A 21639-nucleotide genomic window follows, 5' to 3' on the forward strand; every position below is an offset into this window, starting at 1 on the left:
TCGATGCATGTGATTTTATGTATCGATACGGACAGGATTAAAGTTATATCTGAGATGGGAGTGTCTGAAAATCACGTGCTCTGAATATATTTTTAATGTTTGAAATTTTACTTTAAAAGTACAATTATTTCAGAACATGTAATGTATGGATTTAATTTTAACAAATCAAAATAATTATACAAATCCTACTAAAGTAGCCTACGTGTTTTATATAACTGGCTCGAGATTTGTGCCATCTTGATTTAATTATTTCATTCCGCTGAATGGAAAAAACATCCATATGTGAATCTACGGCAGGAAGTACAACATACGCGTGTTAGTAAGACATTACAGCTGATAACGTTGGCCAAAACACGAAAAGAAACAAGTTTTCAAAAGATATTGCTGGCAAACACAGACATTCACATTCGAACGGGATTACATTTCTCAGAGGACCTTTGTGTTTGGCGAAAAACAGCAGGTAAATTACTGTGGAATTTTTTACAGGAATCGTGAGAGAAAAACACAGACATGGCCGATTAGGAAGGAGTTAAAAACACAGAGGACCTCTGAGAAGCACGATTTTCTCAGTGCGCTTTTCTAATCCCGTCCGCATATGGCTTTTAACTGGAATTTTAAAATATCCCTTCTACCCATAACCAAAAATGGTCTTCCACATGGCTTCCACCTGAGCTCAACATGTTGAAACCTAGGGGCTGTTTACACTTGGTATTAAGATGTGTTTTCATCGATCGGATCACAAGTGGACGAGAGAGACACATTACGTTTACACCTGGTATTTAAATCCGTCTCTTTTGTCCACTTTCGACCGCTTCTGTCCTGAATAATGTGAGGGAGCGGTCTGTAAGATGGTGGGCGAGTCTCTTTGCTGTCATTCAAACCTGAGCGGGAGTAATTATGAGTTTATATGGACGCAAACTAATATTATGTCGGAGTCTGCTGCTTGTTTAGCAAGTAAACATGCTGCACAGAGTTTTGTACGTGTGTATGTTAGAGCTTTCTCTGAATTTTCAGCGCAGTTTAAGAAATAGGATCGCGCAACTATCACACGCTTTCAAAACGAAACTACGGAGATCCGCCGCTTTAGTTTTATCAATGAAAGGCTAAAAATAGCACTGTTTACTGAATGTTCACGCCAGAAGTCAAAAAAAGATGTAAAACTTGTGTTTAATACCTCAGATTAGTTAAATGGGCGGAGAGAAGGCGGTCGCGTGTGGCTCTTAGAACACATTCAACCACATTTGCGTTCTGCAACTCCAAAGCGATCCGATCGAAAGTGGTTTCCACTACCTCTGGATGTGGTTGAAAGTGGTAGAAAGTGGACAAGCTCAGAACACCGTTTACACCTGGCATTAACGTCGTCCACTTGTGATCCCATCGACGAAAATGCATGTTAATGCCAAATGTAAACAGCCTCCAAGGCCCTAACCACTACTGCCCATAACAACAGTAGTTTGGTCTTTGTCTTTGGAAAATCCAAATTTCATGATGACCAAGTCGGCTCTGGTTGGAATACCTTTCTTTACATTGTAGTCTGTCTGAGCCCTTGGATCAATGCAAAGCTAGCTTTAGACTGTGGGTGTTAAGTGGCAGACTACAATGCGAAGCAAAGTATTTGCTTAAAGAGTAGGAGCAGAGAGGTGTGTAACATCTTAAAAACAAGTCGTCCTATACCCTCCTTATAGTGACTGACATCCTCACCAGAACAAATCCAATACGGTTCTAAGGTGAGCCTGGTCGGGCGCTTTGTTTTGTGTTTAAACATGTCAATGATCCAACTCCGGAACAGTAGGTCGAGAAGACTGCTAACTTCGGGCCATAAACTGTCAGGTGTTCCCTCCTGAAGCAATTGTGCTATTGGCAGAACCTCCGAAGGCAACAAAGCGAAGGAAAGCAAATACTGATGACCTCGCAGCCTACACACAGTTTATTCAAAGCACTATAATTTGCTGTACTTTGTTCTTGTTCGAAGAGTAAAAACAAATGGACGAGTTTTTCATCCTACATGTGAAGTAGCTGTCGCAATTAGATGCCCGACTATTATGTGATTCCAAGAAAACGCATAACTAATGAAAATGAAGAGAATACAAATTACGTAAATGTGATTCAAATAACCTCTTAAAAGAGACATAGATTCATCTAATGGCTCACAACCAGAGGCAATTAAATCTTGCAATGTTTAGATGAGTTACATTGCCAAAGCCCGAGATACAGAAAACTAGACTGACCCAGGTGATTTGATCCAGAGTTCCCACTCAAAGCTAAATGTCAAATTCCCTGACTTTTACTGAGTATAAAGCTGAATTTTCATGACCTATGCCTGAGATGCCATGAGCCTGATAATGTAGTGTAAAAAATTTGCTTAAAGCAACACTATGTAGTTTTTTTAACTTTAAATAATGTCTCTAAAATTATTTCAGTGATAGAACAACTTTTAACTGGACAAATTGTACTGTTGCTGCAACCTGAGCAGTCTCCTAGCTGCTACAAGCACACTCTGAAAGTGGCGGTGGAGGGTAGGAAACACAGCCCCGTCCCTCCCCCTGCATGCAGAAGAGTGTCTGATACCAGGCACTGTTGTGCTTTTCAACCACAAGGGGGAGCTGTAAGTCATTTTTACATGGAAACTACATAACAATGGCTCTTTAGATTGTAGTCTTACTTAAAATCAGTGAAGGCTTGGAACCGGAAATAACATTCCTTATGTCACAACTTAACGATTGACAACGTGACATAGTCTCTGCCTTATTCTAAAATGTTTTAATTTAGAGTAAAACCGAGGCAACATTGATGTGTTTTTATAAGAGAGCACTGTATGGCTGCAACTCAGCCGGCCCCTATTTAACACAGCACAAAGGAAGTAAAAGAGAAAATTAAAGGTTTCCGCTACCTGCTGAAAATGCTTTCAGAGTCCAACAATAACAGACTTTCTCAGCATCCGGGTGGTGTGTGTCAGTCATTTCTACTCACTTGTGAAGAAACACTGCCCTCCACTTTACAATTCAAGTGGCAAAGCAGTTGTTGATGACCAGAGCAAACCATTTTAAACCAAAAGTGCCTCTGAAGGCCAGAACACAATTAAACAACAGCAAATATTTTCTTCTGGCCTCGAGGGTAAATCAGGTCAGGGGGAAAACGGAGTATGTAGTTGTAGTATATATTTGTGTCTGGTCTTTGTCACAATCTCTTTCACTTCACTATGGCTGCTCCGTCTTCGAATTTGCTTTGAAAATAAGAAAATTAATTGTGCCCATTTTAATAAAAAGCTAACACTTTACAATAAGGTTACATACGTTAATACAGTATGCATCATGAAGAGTAATGTACCCTGTTATGCCAGATTAATTTCCTTTTGTTTTGATTCATTAGCTCATCCAAATTTTTAAAATGTTTTGACCTTTTTTCCAATTTTATTGGTTACACTTATGATAAGGTCATATTAATTAACTCATTAGCTGATGTGATCTAACAATGAACAATACTTTTATTATTTATGTATTTATTGTTAATTTCGACATTTACTTATTCCTTTTTAAAATCAAAACATATCCCAAGTCCCAAATATAATGCACAATAAACTTTATACTGCTCTATAAAACTTTATATTATGAATATACTGTGTTCATATGTATATGAAGAGCTCAGATGCAAAAGCCGCTAAATGCCATCTCCAGCAAAAAATCGATAACTATTGTAACCGAAAGCTCTCGACACTATACGTTCATCAAATACCAGTTCTTCCAGAAAAACACAATTTTTTTGTGATTGTTGCGGGTAAAAATCCTTGATCTTGCGTTGAAATATGCGGGATATTTATGCAATTTTATGCAATGAAATTGCGGGAGCTTGCAAAAATTGCGGGAGCTTGCAAAAATTGCGGGAGCTTGCAAAAATTGCGGGAGCTTGCAAAACTTGCGGGAGCTTGCAAAACTTGCGGGAGCTTGCAAAACTTGCGGGAGCTTGCAAAACTTGCGGGAGCTTGCAAAACTTGCGGGAGCTTGCAAAACTTGCGGGAGCTTGCAAAACTTGCGGGAGCTTGCAAAACTTGCGGGAGCTTGCAAAACTTGCGGGAGCTTGCAAAACTTGCGGGAACTTGCAAAACTTGCGGGAACTTGCAAAACTTGCGGGAACTTGCAAAACTTGCGGGAACTTGCAAAACTTGCGGGAACTTGCAAAACTTGCGGGAACTTGCAAAACTTGCGGGAACTTGCAAAACTTGCGGGAACTTGCAAAACTTGCGGGAACTTGCAAAACTTGCGGGAACTTGCAAAAATTGCGGGAACTTGCAAAAATTGCGGGAACTTGCAAAAATTGCGGGAACTTGCAAAAATTGCGGGAACTTGCAAAAATTGCGGGAACTTGCAAAAAGTGTTTGGAGCTTTTGAATGATGTTAACGTCACATAATCAAAAAAAGTTATGATGATAAACTCTTGAATCTCGAATTAATTGCATTTGTATATACTAACATTTGCAAAGTTCGAGAAATTCTGGAAATATATGATTTACTAACCATCAAGCAATCCGATATACATACGTCCATTATCTTTCAGACAAACACATTTACATTTATTTTAGTAAATGTCTTTGCTCTTCCAAGCTTTATAACAGTAGAGAACAGTGACCAGGAAACAACTTTTGACTTTGAATCCCAAAAAAGTGCATCCATCTTTCACAAAAGTAATCCACACAGCTCCAATGGGTTGATTAAAGGTCTGCTGCGGGTAATCGATGTGATTCTGTAAGAAAATATTCATATTTCAAACTTGATAAACTATAAGCTTCCGGTAATGCCGCCATCTTGGACTCACGTGATTCTCAAGAGAGTTTTAGGGTAGTGAGCATTCGTTGCCAAAGGTACATTGTGGCAGTGACTCTTGTAAGTCCCTGATTCCTGTTTTCTACCATTACAAAGCATGGAAAAGGACATTTACTAAAATAACTACAAATGTTTTTGTCTGAAAGATGATGGACATGTGTATCTCAGATGGCTTGAGGGTTGAGTAAATCATGGCATCGCTTTAAGTAATAAACTAGCTTATAAATTGGGACCTTATTATAAAGTCTTCCCAATAAAAACAAAAAGAAAGTCAAATAAGTAATACAAATCAGGATGAGCTAATAGTGCAAAACTAAAGGAAACAAATAGGACAGGTTACTGAACGAAGCGCAGAGATCCAACATTATGCTTCCAGCTGCTATGCTTTTGGTGCGCAGTTGCACAGATGACTGTACACATTTCCCATTTCAAACTTGGCAATTTCTGAGAGAGATCTGCCAACAGCATTTAACATGACGACAGGTTGTAACTAATCCCTGTGACAGCAGTGAAGATCAAGGCTAGTTCAGTACGCTAAGCCTTCTCTTGTCGTAAGATCACATTCAGTGATCTTGTGGAGTGACAATGTACACTGGCAAACAAGAGACGAATTACCACAAACACTGGATTGCCAGAGGGCATCTACTCCATCTCCAGGAAAAGCACTCGCACGGTCACAGCCGGTTGAGATGGAACGAAAAAAACGTTTTTCTAACACGGCGAAAATTTATGACCTCCTGGCCTCCGTAAAACAGAGTGTCGTGTAACACACAGGAGCTAAATGAATATATGCACACTTGCTTGGTTTGGTAAAATGTAGGGAGCTAATGTAATTAGTTCTACGTGCCTGTATGCGACCAGATGCATGCTGAATTGGCTAGATTTGATTTTTGTTGCCACAGCAATCAGTAAAGCGCCAGAGGCAGTAAATCGGGGCGGAGGGAGCCACAAACACACAGAAGGAGCTCTGTGAATTCTCAACACATCTCAGCTGTGCTGCTTTTTCAACTGAGAGGGTTCAAGAAAAGGGAGAAAAGCAAAGATCAATGCTGGCAATCAGTTGCATCAGAGATCACAGCGGGCATTAGGCTTAAATCATAAAAAAATCACTCTAAAATCCTCTGCCACTACTGAGTCACAATACAAAAATGTAAATGATGGTTCGGGGAGATGATTCAGAGGATGATGCAGTGGTCGTGGGAGCAACCGATCACCACAAATATGGATTTCCATTAGAAATGCAGAAAATTTATGGATGTGTGGATTACAGTATTGTGCAAAACCCTTATGGCACCACTGGCTTTGTTGCTTTAGCAAAGTTTTATAGACCGACCATATTTAATTGTTCGCTGTCCTTATTTAAACACAAATAGAAAATACAGGAAATATGTACACAAAAAACAACAACATTTTCAGAACAAAATGTCTTCTTCAGGCAAAAGTTCGTTTTTAGTTTAGTTTTTGGCACCACGGCTGGAACTGTGGGGGGACTGAGTCCGGGGAGTTCCACCTCAAACTGGTTGGAATTTTTGGAATGGTGGAATTGAAAAGGAATTATATTTAAACAATTTAATAGCATTTAAAATGACTCCACAGAGTTTTATTATTATTATTTCATAATGCTTCATCAAGTTTGTCACATGACTTTACAGTCACAGTGGCATTGTTTGACTGATGTATCTGTTTGATTTCAATTATTTAAAATATTGATTTTAATGTTAAGTTTAATGCCTTCCAGAAAATTTTCTTCTTTAAATATATAAACATACAAAATACCAAATGAAAGAACAGACCCACTGCTTTCAAACAAAAAAACGTTTCATCCTACCTTCAGTGGTTCTTTTGTAATCAGCTTTTGAATATGGGTAGGTTTCTGGAAAAACACCACATTTTGAGCAAAAAGCAGAGATAATTCCATTTTTGTGACGGACTTTTCATAGAGATCCCATTCAGAGCGATCTTTAAGATAGACACGGACATGCAGCCGCTTGCCATAGGGCAATACTTCCAGGTTTAAAATGTTGCGGAAGGGCGCCACCTGGTGGATAATAGCGGTATTGTGGAAAGACAGAACATCTCGTCATTGGCAGGGAAGCGTTTTCTCTTGATTGACGAGATATCTCGTCAATGGCGGCGAAAGAGTTAAAAACCTCAAGAAAACATTTTGGGACTATGGAGGAAACTGAGCGGCAACCTTCCAATCTCTCTGATGAAGCCAATACGGAAGTGATTTAAACTGCAATTCATTAACTGGCCACTAGAGGCTGGCTCCAAAAAGGAGTCAATCCCTATAGACTCTAATGTTAAAATGCCCAACTGTAAAGTAGAAAATAATATGTTTACAGCCAGGTACAAAAATAGTTCTTGGTCTGTTATAGCTAATTTTTCCCTTCATGACAACTGTGATGGGATGAATTTTTTTGTAACTCATCTGTTTAAATTATACTAAGCTTTAAAGTTCTGCATAATTAACGGTACATTCACACGGGGCGTAAGCGTTAATGCTTCCCATTCACTTTTAATGGGTGACTTCATGCGTTGCCGAATTGAATTGTGGATCCGTTGGCGCCGCGTCAGTGCTGTTGCTCGCGGCAGAAGTTGAACATTTCTTAACTTTTCAAGCGGCAACACGTGAGTCAGCCAATCAGATCAACTTATGCAAATAACCTAGGCAGAGCCAGCCAATTACGTTTTTGGAAGACCGGAGCATAGGTTGCGGCCACTGTGATTGGCTGTTAGCCACGCTTCAGACAAGCCTCCCGTCAAGCGTTAAGGCTTTCACCACCTGAGTGAGGGGTAAACTACCATTGCTGTCACTGGAGTCGAGCTAGGCAGGCATGGTTTCAGCAACCAGCCATCTTAACTTCAACCACATCCCGCCTCTTTACCCATTTTCAGATATCCGCGAGTGATGTAAGGCCAAGATGGCGATGGCAGGCACTGCCTACTATTGGCTTCAAAAATGATCTTCAGAAACCTATGGGTGACGTCACGGACATTACATCCATCTTTTTTACAGTCTATGGAAGAAACATATTTTTTATGTTATGTTATTTTAAACCCGTCCAAATTCATCTAAATTAGCCCCCAAACTAGAGTCCTCCAGTGAATTTCAGCCATTTCCAGCTCTGCTTGGCACTAAGCACATGACTTGAGGAGACTAAAGTCCTGTAGTCATTAGATTAGAAATTAAGGTTTCTCTCTATTTAGATTCCAACTATTGTTTAGATGTAAGGGGTAGTCACACAAAACACTTGACACTTTAAAGGGACACTCCACTTTTTTGAAAATATGCTAATTTTCCAGCTTCCCTAAAGTTCAACATTTGATTTTTATCGTTTTTGAATCCATTCAATCGATCTCCGGGTCTAGTGGTATCACTTTTAGCATATCTTAGTATAATCCATTGAATCTGATTAGGTCATTAGCATCGTGCTTAAAAAAACAAAAAACAAAATTTCGATATTTTTCCTTTGGTTATTTTTGAGTGCAATGCTAATGGACTTATCAGATTCTATAGATTGTGCTAAGCTATGCTAAAAGTGGTACCGCCAGACCCGGAAATCAATTATTTAACTCTAGTGGAGCTGGAAAATTAGCATATTTTCAAAAAAAGTTGAGTGTCCCTTTAAACAGCAAATATAATCGTAGCATGGTGGCCAAAGCTTTTGCACAGTACTGTATATGCAACAGAGAGACGAATACGATACAATACACAATTCAGGTATTTAGAAAGACACAGTAACTAACTATGAGGCTTTAGGGATCCAAAAAACATTACGTTTAGTGATTGGTGAATAAGTGTTAGCGATTAGCCAATAAACGCTAACAATTAACAAATGAAGCCCAACCTAAGAGTGAATGATGAGAGCCTGAGCTTTCAGAAGATGTAGCTTTAGGCCTATTCAAGTTAATTTCAACCCAGCTCTGGGTCAAAAAGGGACAAACCAAACCCAGTAGTTATAATTCATTGTTAAGTAAAAAATAAACATTTTCTGTGACTGGATTAGTCCTCTTTGTCCCAACGCAGGGTAGAAAATAATCCAGGATTTTTATGGTGGTACAAGTGTATTTTTACACTGCTGCAGAATACATTTATAAGTACTTTGTTAAATAAGCACAGAATGACCAAAAAGGCTTCGCTCCAAATTTAGTAAAAAATTAAAACGAAAACATCCCAAGCTGCAGTTTGTTAATTAAGATTTAATGAATGAGCTGGTTTCTATAATGGACTTGTTTAATAGATAGGGTCATGTAAATTCAAATTACATTAGTCACTGTTTACAGCAGCTAAACCCAAGAAAACAGTTGCATCCAGTTAATCTCACGCGCAAATATAATATTAGAGCCACGCAACTTAGTAAACAAAGACGTCAATACCAAACACCGACTGCGTGAACGTGACCATAATAAGGTTGGAACTAAATAAGCCATCCTGCTCAAGTAATCAGGCGTCAAAGGGAAAGAAGCAGAAGAGACATTCATAATGGATTAGACGGTCGAGACGCATTGTGCATACGTGCGAGAGAGACTCGGGTAAAAGCCCGAAGGAGGCAGTCGCAAATCCACCAGCTGCTTCTCCTGATTTCCCGCTTCATTGGCCTCATTACAGTTAAGCTGAACCTCACACCTGTGGAGACAATCGGTGAGATTAGTCATCCCTGCTCTTCTACTTCTGCACTTTCTCTCTCTTCATCTTAACAGCTTCTCTTCCACTTTTACCTTCCTCATTCACTTGCTCTCTCTACGGACGGCTCGCTGAAAACTTTCTGTAGGAGAAATGTGTGTTTTCAGGCTACGGAGAGGATCAGGGGAAATCTGAACTGAACTAAGGTAGCGCTGGCCATTAGTGAGCTGGAAGTAGATCAGCGTTACGATCTCAAACACGCAAGCTGAGAAACTACACACCTTTATTCCGAGAGTAATACACACAGTGTACACACTTATCCCATTGTGTATAAACTCAGGTAGTGCTGTGTTTCAATAAAGTAACACCTAAGTAACACTAAGCTACAGGGTAATCTTGTGTCAACCTCAAGTACCAAAAATTAAATATTGGTCGAAATGTACCTCCCTAAAAGTAGTAGGGGAGAGCAGGGCACATCCTAACTCTTTTTGGTTTTGGCTCAATCATTCAAAAAATATTTGAGTTTGATTAATTATATTTTTACACAAGCAACACACACATCTCTGCTACAAATGAACATTTGAAGTTTGTTTCTAGTACTTACCATTCTTGGACAATTACACCAAACGTGACAGAAGTGCAAACGTTACAACTTACCCCATAGGTGGGGTTAATTGTAACAGGCAGGGGGTTAGTTGTAACACTTGCTAAAAATGAAGTTTGCAGGCAAATATTTCAATACTATTTTGTCTATATACTTGAAGTGGATATTTTATTCTGATTTCAATCTTTGACGTGACCTTATTCAATTAATATTAAAGATATGAACAAAAATAAAATTGACACTGATAAGACAGGCACATTTATTTTGTTGGCAGGTAGCAATCATTTATGTGTACTATCTATTTAAAAAAAACGGCAAGTATTGCGCTAACATTAGCGGTTTTCATATCGTAAGTGCTGAGGGGGTTAGTTGTAACACAGCGTTACAATTAATCCCGCTGGGTCAAAATTTTTCAAGCCCACCAAAAAAGTTGCTGAGAGCTGCCGACATATTTCAAAACGATGCTATGTTTTAGTCAACAAGACACTGATTAATATGACATAGCATTGGATTTGGAAACTTACACACCCAGAAACCGAAAAAAAAACAACTGATGAAAAAAATTACTTACAAGCCACCAAAAAACTTGTTCATCAATAACTCTCTGGAAAATCATTATACATTTCCAATAATTTGCGGGAGATCGTCTTTTGGCAGCGTGAAAAAAATACCGGAAAAACAAAACGCTCAACCTTGTGCAACAATGTAAACAGTCCTAATTTAGACTCATGTGCTAAGTTTTCTAAAGCTATAAAATAGCTTTGTGTGCGGTAACTGTATTAGAGATGAAACGGTATGAAAATTTTACATCACGGTTATAGTGAATTAAATCACCATGATTATCAATATTACCATGGTTTTGTGAACAATTTCTAGAAAAAATGTACTTTAGCAAACCAATTTTAAAATAGATTTTACATGCAAGTGCACTTTTGTTTGCATAAAATCTAGGGATGCACGGATACCACTTTTTTGGAGTACGAGTACGAGTACTTGCATTTCAGTACTTGCCGATACGGAGTACTTAATAAAAAAACATGATTTAAATTTAAAGGTAACAGCTTTAGTCATATAATTTAACAAAAAAAACAAAGGACTAGTTTTCTAGTTTGTTGTAAACTCTGCCTCTTTGGACAACACAAGAGGCATTAACCCCTTACACGCCGCTCAAACATAGACATTTCTCAGACCGTGGTATCGATTCCAGGTATCGGGGGACTTTTAACGAGTACGAGTACTTTAGAAAATGTGGTATCGAGGCCGATACCCGATACCAGTATCGGTATCGATGCATCCCAAATAAAATCCAAATAAATAACATTAAAATTAATCAAGGCACATTTGGGGTCGTGAGGTAAAAGTTTGTTAAGATAAAACACAAGTGAGTAAATCAAATTTTCATATAAACCCAGCACAAATTATCAAGTCATCTGTCTGCATATGTTGTGAGAAATCAGGTGTACTTTATGACCCAGGAGTAAGCTGCACAACACCTGCGCTCACAGAAATCGCGGAAGAAACAAACAAAGTAGAAAGCAGCTTTAAACTCATCAGATCACTTCATTTAATGGTAAATGAATAGAAAAGATGGATCTGTCTAAAGAAAAAATAAGTAAACATGTGTCAGTACATCTAGATTTCCCTAAATGAGAAATTTTATTCAGTCAGTGAAGCACTGTTATCACAAACACATGGGGAGCAGAGCAGAATGAATGTGTTTGTTTCATGCTGTTGCTTAAATTGGTTAATGCTGGACAGGGGTTTGTGAGCCGTGACACTTGCACGGTTAATCTGTAATTAAAAAAATGATGCGGTAATACTAACCATTGGACATTTTTATTGCAGTGAACCAATAAACCGGTAATCGTTACATCTCTAAACTGTATGATAACTGTAACATTCTTCATAACGTCGTCTTTCAAACTCGACAAAAGAAACAATGTCAAATTGCTTTGGAACGACATGTGAATAAATCATGACAAATTACATTTCTGGGTTAAGCATTTATCTAATTCGGATGCTGGTGTACATAAACGGCAAGGTAAAAACAGCAGCGCTTAATCGTTCTCGTTCTGCTGCATTCAGCCAAAATTTTAATGCAAATCGATTGTGAATCCCCATGGACCCTTCAAAGGCTACAAACACAGACACAAAATAAACAAACGTACGAGCAAAAACATATTCTTCTCCTGAGAGACTCCGGCTTTGTCAGCGAAACTAATTAGGAACTCCTCCTTCCACAAGCGCATAAAGATACGACTGGGAAGAGATTACCAAAGTCTTTACACATCTCATCTGGTCTGTCAGCTAACAAAGCTACTTCCTCTGGAGAACGCTAGAAAACGTTTGTCGGGAAAGGTTTTGCGGTAATGAGCATTTCCTTGAGACTCTTGACGGATCGATAAACTAGGCTGTTTAACTTCCTGGGGACTTGACTAAACAAACCTCAAGGAAACCGGAGCAGGGTCATCGAGCAAAAGTCTTGATATGATGCTGACATGTGAAATAAAAACACTGAAACCTACAACTATTTTTGCAAGGTGCATGATTCTGAAACGCAGAGTGAACCAAACTGCACATCAAGCAATGCAAAGCGGACAGTAAACAACGAGTAAACAACGAACACCTAAAATGTAGATTTTTACCACTTACAACTTACAATGTATGTAATGCAAAGGCAGCCGAGTGGTACGGCTTCCCTAAAGCGATCTTATGGCGCTTTTCCATTGCATAGTATCCCACGGTTTGGTTTGGGTCAGGTCGGGTCAGCTCACCTCACTTTGGCTTGGTTAGCTTTTCCATCAAGTTAAGTATCATTTCAGAGTGGGAGAAATTATAGGCGTGAAAACCCCGACTGAGGTGGTACTTAAAAAAAATGTATTTGGTACTACGTCCTGCATCCAGTGGAAAAGCTCCCAAAAGTAAGCTGACCCAAACCATGGGGTACTATGCAATGGAAAAGCGCCATTACTTACATCTACAGCCCCTCATGTCTACAAAATCTCGACAAGTACATTTTCCATCTAAATTCGGTGCATACTATTAAAACGAAAATTGTAGCCTTGAGTGTACACCGTGGTTAAGGGTCAATGCTGGAAAAACTCACACAGACACAAACCTCAGTTGGAGTCTCCTCAGTTCGCTTTACATCAGCCTCAGGGCCCCGCAGAGTTTGCAGAAAGAGAGCAGCTTTCCTCTTGCGTTCAGCCTGAAGCTGTCTCTCCTTAGACTCTTTGGATGCCTGGGCCAGCTTCTCTCGAGCCGCTGCGGCCAACCGATCCTCCAGCTTCTGTTTGGCTGTGAAATGAAAGGAGATGAAACATCAGACACGCAGGTGTTGACATACCCACTTTTGTCTTTATACGCACCTTATGTTCTCACCACTAAAATTGAGCTTGCTTGCTTGCTTGAAGTGAGGGGTGTTTGTTTGTACTAAGCAGAAAATGTTTCCTCAAACTTAACAAAATATATATTTTACTTAGACGATGAAGTCCAGCTGGCCACAGACTATTCAATTTTAGACTATTCAGTGTCTCAATTGAGCTATTTTGACTTGGCAGTATACTCATGTGTAATTTTGCAGGTTTTGTTCAGCGATAACAAAAAGGTTGGGGGTAAAAACATGACATTGCAGTATGCAAGAACGAGAAAAACAACACTGTCAATGTCCAGGCTAAAAATAGGTCATGGACAGCCACATATAAACACGACTGGAGACAGAACAGAGGTTAATGCCTCACTACATCACCGGTGACAAAATAGCTAAAAAAAATATATAAGAGCAGGAGAAAAAAGAAAAGCGAGACAAGGCAACAGAGGGGAAATAAAAAACAGAAAATATAAAATTAGAGAGCAACTGTTTGAGATGTTCCTCAATCAGCAGAGCTCCTTAACAAAAGTGGCAATTATGAGTTATTTGCACAGGCTTGAAACAAAACAAAGCTGGAGCCTCGGCATCCCATTTCGATTTAATCTAATCCTCTGCACTGTGCCCTTGCCTTAGTGAGGGAGCTCGGAGACAAACCACAATGAAATGAGAAGCAGTAACTCAAATCATTTTAGATGTACACTGTTAAGAAAATGAAAAAAAAAAAGGCTGGCATTTGTGGTATAGTAAAAGATGCCCATTCAGCTAATGTAAAAAGCAGACAGTGTAAGGTGCAACTTTAACATGATTCAGATTTTTTTACATTTGCGTTCATTCCTAGATAAAACAATGCAATAGATTGTTATTAGGGATGCACCGAATCTTCGGTAACGGAAATTATTCGGCCTAAAATAGCAAAAAAAATTTGGTGTTCGGCCGAACAAGTAAATTGACTAAATAAACTTTACCGAACAATGAGGTCTTTGCTGATGCGATCAAATAGTAAACAGTGCAGAGTGAGAGGTGCGCATGCTTCATGCAGCAAATATGTTTGTGAAAGCATTTTTAAGTGTACAGGAAAGACACGAAAACATACAGGACTACAAGTTTTATTTATATTTAAAAACAAAACACCCAGAACAACATGCAGAGCAGAGAAAGATTACATGCAGGGTACGATAAAGACACAACAATTATGTTCATAGGTATTTGTCTGCTAAATGAACAAGTATGGAAAGCGAGATAATGCATGTTGCACTGCATCTCATATCAAAGATAAGAAAACTAACCATGAGCAAAGAGTATGGAAGTAAATCAATGACATAAGTTTTTGAAATATAACAGCCTGTTAAATTGAACCACTTGAAAAAAATATGCTTTGTATTAAGTTGCTTACTTTTTATTGCATTTGTATTTTTGCATTGTAGTGCAATTAAACAGAACATAAAAAAACATTGTGTTTTTAGGGCTTGCATTATTAAAGGTGGGGTGCATGATTTTTGAAAGCCAATGTTGATATTTAAAATCACTTAAACACACCCCTACCCCAATAGAATCTGGACATTCTTTTGATAGACCCGCCCCACACATACACAACCCAGGCAACAATGTCAGTTAGTAGACACGCCTCTTACTGCTGATTTGCTACAAGTGTGTTTTGGTACTCGGCCCGACTGCCTTTTCAAAGTGTTGTCAAAAGTCATGCACCTCGCCTTTAAGGGCTTAAATTCAACTTGATTGTACAATTAAGTTGTAAATATTTCACTTAAAAATATTTTTTACACATTTCCCGTATAAAAAATTCAATAGTCCATATTTACCTTTCAGATTTCAATTCCAAAATATTTGGTCCGTTTAAAAATACAACGTAAAATATTTAGCAGGATATTTTCTATCCATTTAATTTCGCGTCAACAAACTTTAACAATTTTATCGCTGCTCTGTACTGTAGTGCGCACAGAAGCAAGCAAGCTTTGGACCAAGCAACCAGACGTGCATCCGCGCTGCCCAATGTGCTGTCTTTTGTTGCGCAAGCATTACTGCACATTTCTTAAGTTTTGTGTGGGAATAGAAGATCAGATTATTATCCGTTTAGCTAAAACTCATTTATGTGGCCGAATGTAAATTAAATACATATATGATAAGAGAAAATGCATGAAGTAACCAGGTGTAATAAAACCTGCTGGAATGTTAAAGAACTGTTCATTGTGAAATAATGTAAAATAAATATTGTTATATTGTTACATTCTAAAAATATAACTTATTTAAAGGGGGGGTTTAATGGTATTTCAAGCATTCTGACTTATTAACACAGTTATAGAGTTGTTTCCTCATGCTAAACGTAGGCAAAGTGTCAAAAATGCAGTTGGGCGTGTTTCAGAGTATTTCTGTGCCGAATGCACTTCGCCAGGGTTCGTACAAGTTTCGGCTAATTTTTTTCGATTACGGTTCTAACTGACGTTTCAGGGGTTTTCGATACTTATCACTTCTTTATATTGGCTTCCGCCGGAAAACCCCGCCCAGCCGTCAGTCAGCGGGAGACGCTAGAGCTTGCTAACAGCTTATCACGCCACTCAGCTTTGTTTAATTTCAAAAGTCAACAATGGCACAACAAGAAGTGTGTTTTTGGATGTAAGGAGAAGACATCCAGCCTTATGGAAACAATGGATATAGTTTATTATCCGGATTAGCAGCGGAGTTTTGCGTGTGTGTTTGATGCGGTGGATTTTCATGACGAGTTACACGTGGTAAGTAAGACTTCTGTCTTATGTTGGAAATAGGCGCGTGTATATTATATAAATGACACGAACATGTAGTGAATCATAAGTTAAAACAGTGTTGTATAGTGTTGCATGACTCGTACTCGCTCCTCCCGTGTTATAACTCCTCCTTCTTCATTTTTTCGTACGTTATCTGAAAGATTCGGTAAAGCTAATCTTTCTTTTATAAATCTGATTAAACTAAAGACTCTTCAGAGATATAAAGGATGTCATACTACTCCATAGATACTCCAGATTAATATCAGAAATGCAGAAGCAGCGTGTGTTACGTGAGCTTTAAAGGAAAACACCACAATTTTTCATTATTTTACTATGTTCTTACCTCAACTTAGATGAATTAATACATACCTATCTTTTTTCAATGCGTGCACTTTTAATCTTTGTACAGTGTCTCATGAATGTTGGAGGATTTAGCCAAGCCCCATTCATTCCTTAGGATCCAAACAAAGGTTTTATTTTGTGCCACCATACTTACGTGTGTAAAGTAATGTAACATTCTTAAAATAGGAAAAACATGTAAGTGTTTGGTGGCTTTTAAATTAATCCCTGTTTGGATCAGTGCATGCATTGAAAAAAGATAGGCATGTTTTAATTTGTCTAAGTTAACATAAGAACACAGTTAAATATTGAAAAACCAAATGAAAAAAAAAAACATGTTCGGTTGTTTGGTATTCGGCCTTCGCCTAATTGTTTTGTTTTATTCAGCTTCAGCCAAAACATTTTCTTTTGGTGCATCCTTAATTGTTATGCAATATACATGACAAGCTTTGTTCAACGCGACACACCTGTTACTTCCACGTGACACACGGGTAAGGACCGGCTGCAATTTTCTGTGTTCTCTCTTCCAATGGTTTAAATCTCATTAGTTAACTTCATAAGGAAATGTGCATTGGAGGTTGTAAATAACGTTTCGACTAAATCAGATAAGGCTACCTTTTGAGATTTGCTTTCTGAAATTATAATTTGCTAAGTAAACAGGTGTGCCCCGGGAAAGACACAGGGGTGTAAATAAATTCTCTTTTCTCAAAGCACTTAACCACATGAGACAGCAGAGAATCAGCCCAATGTAAATCATCATCTCACACACACACACACACACACTTATATATTTTTACTCTACTCAGTAAACAAAACCAAAAGGTAATAGTAGGACACAGAGGAAACAGAGCGAAGGTTTGCTGAATCTGGGCTCTTGTAATCACAAAGTGCATCTGTGATCTTTTAACAGCCCATCAATACCGATTATGTTCCCCCGGACGGGTCGATGGTAGTGCAATCTAAGCTAGTTTGCCATTGAGTGAAGCCTTCAGTTCTGCTGTGTTATTTATCTCATTTCCTCATGCAGTAAACTTTCACTGGGCATCTGGTCTTATTACTGTAATTACCCTTTCTGTATTCCAGGAGTATTACTGTACGCTGCTCGGGCAGCTTCGCCCCATCCGGTCACATTTAAATGGTTTAAATAAATTACTTTAATATAAGAATCGAGATGCAAAGCCAACTTGCTCAATGTGCCTCTCGTAAACTTCACCACCGTAGCGCAACCGTGACAACATAATAGAATAGAAACAGGCTTAAACTTTATCAGTAGGAATAACCAGATTGCCAATGTGTGAAAATTTTAGGTCAGTTGACTGAAGAATGAACAGCCCCATATGGCCATCAATACAGATTATTAGAGAGCCGGGCTTGTAAAGTAAGAGTTGCTGGTTCGAGTCTCACGCCCGGCAGGGTGCTACTGAGGTGCCCTTGAGCAAGTCACCTTAATCCCAATTGCTCCCCGGGCGCTGTAGGGATAGCTGCTCACTGATCCGGGTATGCGTATGTTCAATACTCACTGGGATTGGTTAAATGCAGAGTTCATGTCACTTTATACATTTATACTTTATACACATACACTTGTTAGCAATGCATTTGTTTGTTTGTAAAGCTAGAGTGTGTCATTTAAAAGTTTTAATATTACTTGACTAATGGCACCAGTCCTGTGTGGGACGTCCTGTGCATTCAGAGCATTCAGAAAACTGCATAGATATTGTAACTATGTTAAGTGCCAATGGCAGAGCAGAAATTACGTAATTTTATCTTTAAAGGAAAACACCTCTGTTTTCAAATATTTTACCAGTGGGGAATCTTCAGGGCCTTCTACGCCTTCAGAGAAGGCCTTAAAAAATTTATAAAAAGATTTTTATAAATAAATAATAAATAATATAGTATTCAATAAAAATATGTTTTTACATTTTTAAATTTCTATTTAATTCAATTTAATACAATACATGTAATATATTTTCTCTCATCTATGTTCTAACGTTAAGCTTACTGTCAGGTTCATGTCATGAAAACATCTAATCCAATCAGAATCGTCTGTCTCTATTAAGGCCCGGTTAGCTGGCTCATTCATTGGTTAGGACTTCATGAATCCCAGGGAAGGCCAAGCTATGCGTTTTGGTGTGGAGAGTGACGGGCAAATTGACCAATCACGTTTTGATTTCAAGTGGGCGGGTAAAAAACAAAGCATTGTAAGCCTTCATGAAGTCCTAAGCATGCAACAAACTGGATGCGAGCTAGCTGCTGTAAAACACCAAAAACGAAGATCATAGACCGTTAATATTAATACAGTCTAATGGCCCGAAACTCTGCGGTGAGAGTGGTTGAGGTAAATGGCGGAAAACGTGATTGACGTTGTGGCTAGCTTGATAGGGGTGAGGTAAAAACGAAATTACATTAGCGCGTACTCGTGAAGAGCACTGCCGGGAGAAGCGCGTGCAGAGGAGAGTGACGCGAACACGAGAAAAATAATGGGTTTAATTATACTTTTACTTCCTGACAGTTTCACTTGTTACGTGAGGATAGTAATGACTGACAGACGACGCCGAATTACATACAATATAATTTCCTAACTAAATCTGAGAGAATGCGAAAACATACAAATATTTTTTTTCCACCATATACCCGATGGGCAGGGCGGAGATACATTTTTCGACATGAATTCGCTATAGCCCCGGGACCTCGGGGCTCGGGTTAGCGATTTTGCGAGCCCTGGATATCTTATAACAACAGTTATAAGCCACAAGGAGGTGCACTGAGAACGCTGGGTGGTATATTTCCCCTTATGAAAAGACTAACAAGGTATCCTACAGCTAAATATATATTTCCAAAAAATAAAAAAATAAATTAAAGAACATAATTTAAGCTTGTTAAATGCAAATTTACAGAGCCCCTGTCATTACAGAGCAGCAGAATCTGTATTTGTGTTTATCAGTTAGATTAAAGTAATTTTAAACTTTAAAACTGCATTTAAAGGCAGACAATGCCCATTCTGTAATTTAACTTTGCGTGCTCAGAATTTTTACACGTTCACTGTATGATTTAACGAAATACGAATAGCCTAGTATTATGGATGTAGAGGCATTTGCACTTCATTGCATATTTTGAAGGCGCAGCTGAAGTACCCACGGTTCGCCACTGTATTTTACTATGTTCTTACCTTAACTTAGACAAATGAGTACATCCCTATCTTTTTTTCAATACATGCACTTTATCTTTGTACAGCATGTCAGGAATGTGTTAGCATTTAGCCTAGCCCCATTCATTCCTTAGGATCCAAACCGGGATGATTTTAGAAGCCACCAAACACTTCCATGTTTTCCCTATTTAAAGACTATTACACAAGTAAGTATGGTGGCACAAAATAAAACGTGTTATATAATACAATAATACAATATAATACAATATTGTATGGCGAAAGAGCACTTAGTTTGCACCACTTCGACATTGGCGCGCAGAAACATCATCACTCCTGACTACTACCCCTCTTGCTCAAACTTCCGCCAATATTACTGCCCTGTGGCCGAAGTGCTGCAAACTAAGTGTTGCAAAGTCATCCCTGTTTGGATCCTAAGGATTGAATGGGGCTAGGCTAAACGCTAACACATTCACGACACGCTGTACAAAAATAAAGTGCATATATTGAAAAAAGATAGAGATGTATTAATTCGTCCAAGTTAAGGTAAGAACATAGTAAAATATTGAAAAACTGGTGTTTTCCCTGCAATCCATAACTATATTTGAAGAGTTTAATTGCAAAACGAGATAATTTCGTTTTTTTTATTTTTCAGAAATCTCGTTTTTTGGTTGTTCATTCCAATTAATATTAATTCAACTGCAGTTGGTTTGTTTTGATTTAAACCTTCATAACTTAAAAAATACAGCTAAGTAGCACCATAAAACAAAATAATAACAACATGATAACATAATAATAAACATGTTTTGACAAATATTTTAAAAACGGAGTTATCTCGTTTTGCAACAAAACTCTTTATTTGTTAAACATTAAATGCTGAGCAAGTACATAAACAATCAGTGGTTAAAATTGATTCTTTACATTGCTAAGATTGACAACATTGCGCTCAAAATAATAATTTATGAGTGGAGTTGTCGGGAAATGTCATTTATTTCTCAACAAACATGAAGATAAGTTCGCAAAGGAACATTCAATTTTATGTCTCAAATAGAGATGGCGATAAAGAGGCAAATCTTACAGATTGCTGCTTTAATCTCCAAGGTACAGATTAAATTGTACTCGCTACGTAAATGGTCAGGTTTTAAATGTAAATTGGCTCATTTTTTGGTAAAAAAGTTTTGGTAAAAAAATAAATAAATCGGCAGGTAAAGACTTAAAGTTCTGGGTCAACTGGCTGAAAAGGAGCAGAAAAATCCTTATTGTTGTTCGACAGAACATTTTTCAAAACCAGAAATCTATTCTGTGTTCAGTCGCACACAACGCTTGCATGCTCACCTACACACGGCTTCAGGGCTCATTTCCTGTATAGGCAATGTGGGTCGCTTTGACTGAATGGTGTCCTTCTCATTTTAACCGTGCGAAACACTCCTCTTAATTACACGGGACAGTTATTGCCTCTAGTGAAGATGGTCCGACCGGACAGATTTATTACATTATGGGGCTCGGCCCCCACAGGGTAATTTAATACACTGCCAGTCATTGCCAAGTGACAGCGATCGGATCACCCCGGTCTCTGAGGGTCACAGGACGAATGAGGAAGCACCAAAAGTGCACTGGAACCCGAAGTAACTCATGGCTTAATGTGATCATGATAAACCGCAGTTTCTTTCTTAATATTCCTTATCTTATTACAGTAAAATATGTCTGGAATCTAGGCTGGTGGCCAATAAGAAATTACATTTGGACTAGAACAATTACGGCGAAGGAATCAATCACGGCTTATTTCCCGTAAACCACCTAACAAAGTATTTTTCGGTCAATTTACAAAGTGTATCCTGAAAAACATTTGTAAAGAAATCGGTCTAACTAGAAAATGCTCATGAAACTTAACTTCTGTGCTCTCTAGGCGGTAATTTAAAGCGCTGATGTGTCTGCCGTTTAAAAAGATGGGCAATGGTGCAGAACAGGGTTGAGTGCCTGTAAA

General features: G+C 38.4%; 1 protein-coding gene across 2 annotated transcripts in view; it reads right to left on the reverse strand.

Annotated features, from left to right (window-relative positions):
* Positions 1 to 21639, reverse strand: part of sfswap (splicing factor SWAP) — a 108695-nt gene that overhangs the window by 38729 nt on the left and 48327 nt on the right. For both annotated transcript variants that reach the window (XM_065244139.1, XM_065244140.1), the window contains exon 13: positions 13167 to 13345. In XM_065244139.1, coding sequence (XP_065100211.1) covers positions 13167 to 13345 — 179 coding nt within the window. The remainder of the gene's footprint in view (positions 1 to 13166; positions 13346 to 21639) is intronic.

Source organism: Paramisgurnus dabryanus, chromosome 18 (assembly GCF_030506205.2).
Source record: "Paramisgurnus dabryanus chromosome 18, PD_genome_1.1, whole genome shotgun sequence".
NCBI lineage: Eukaryota > Metazoa > Chordata > Actinopteri > Cypriniformes > Cobitidae > Paramisgurnus > Paramisgurnus dabryanus.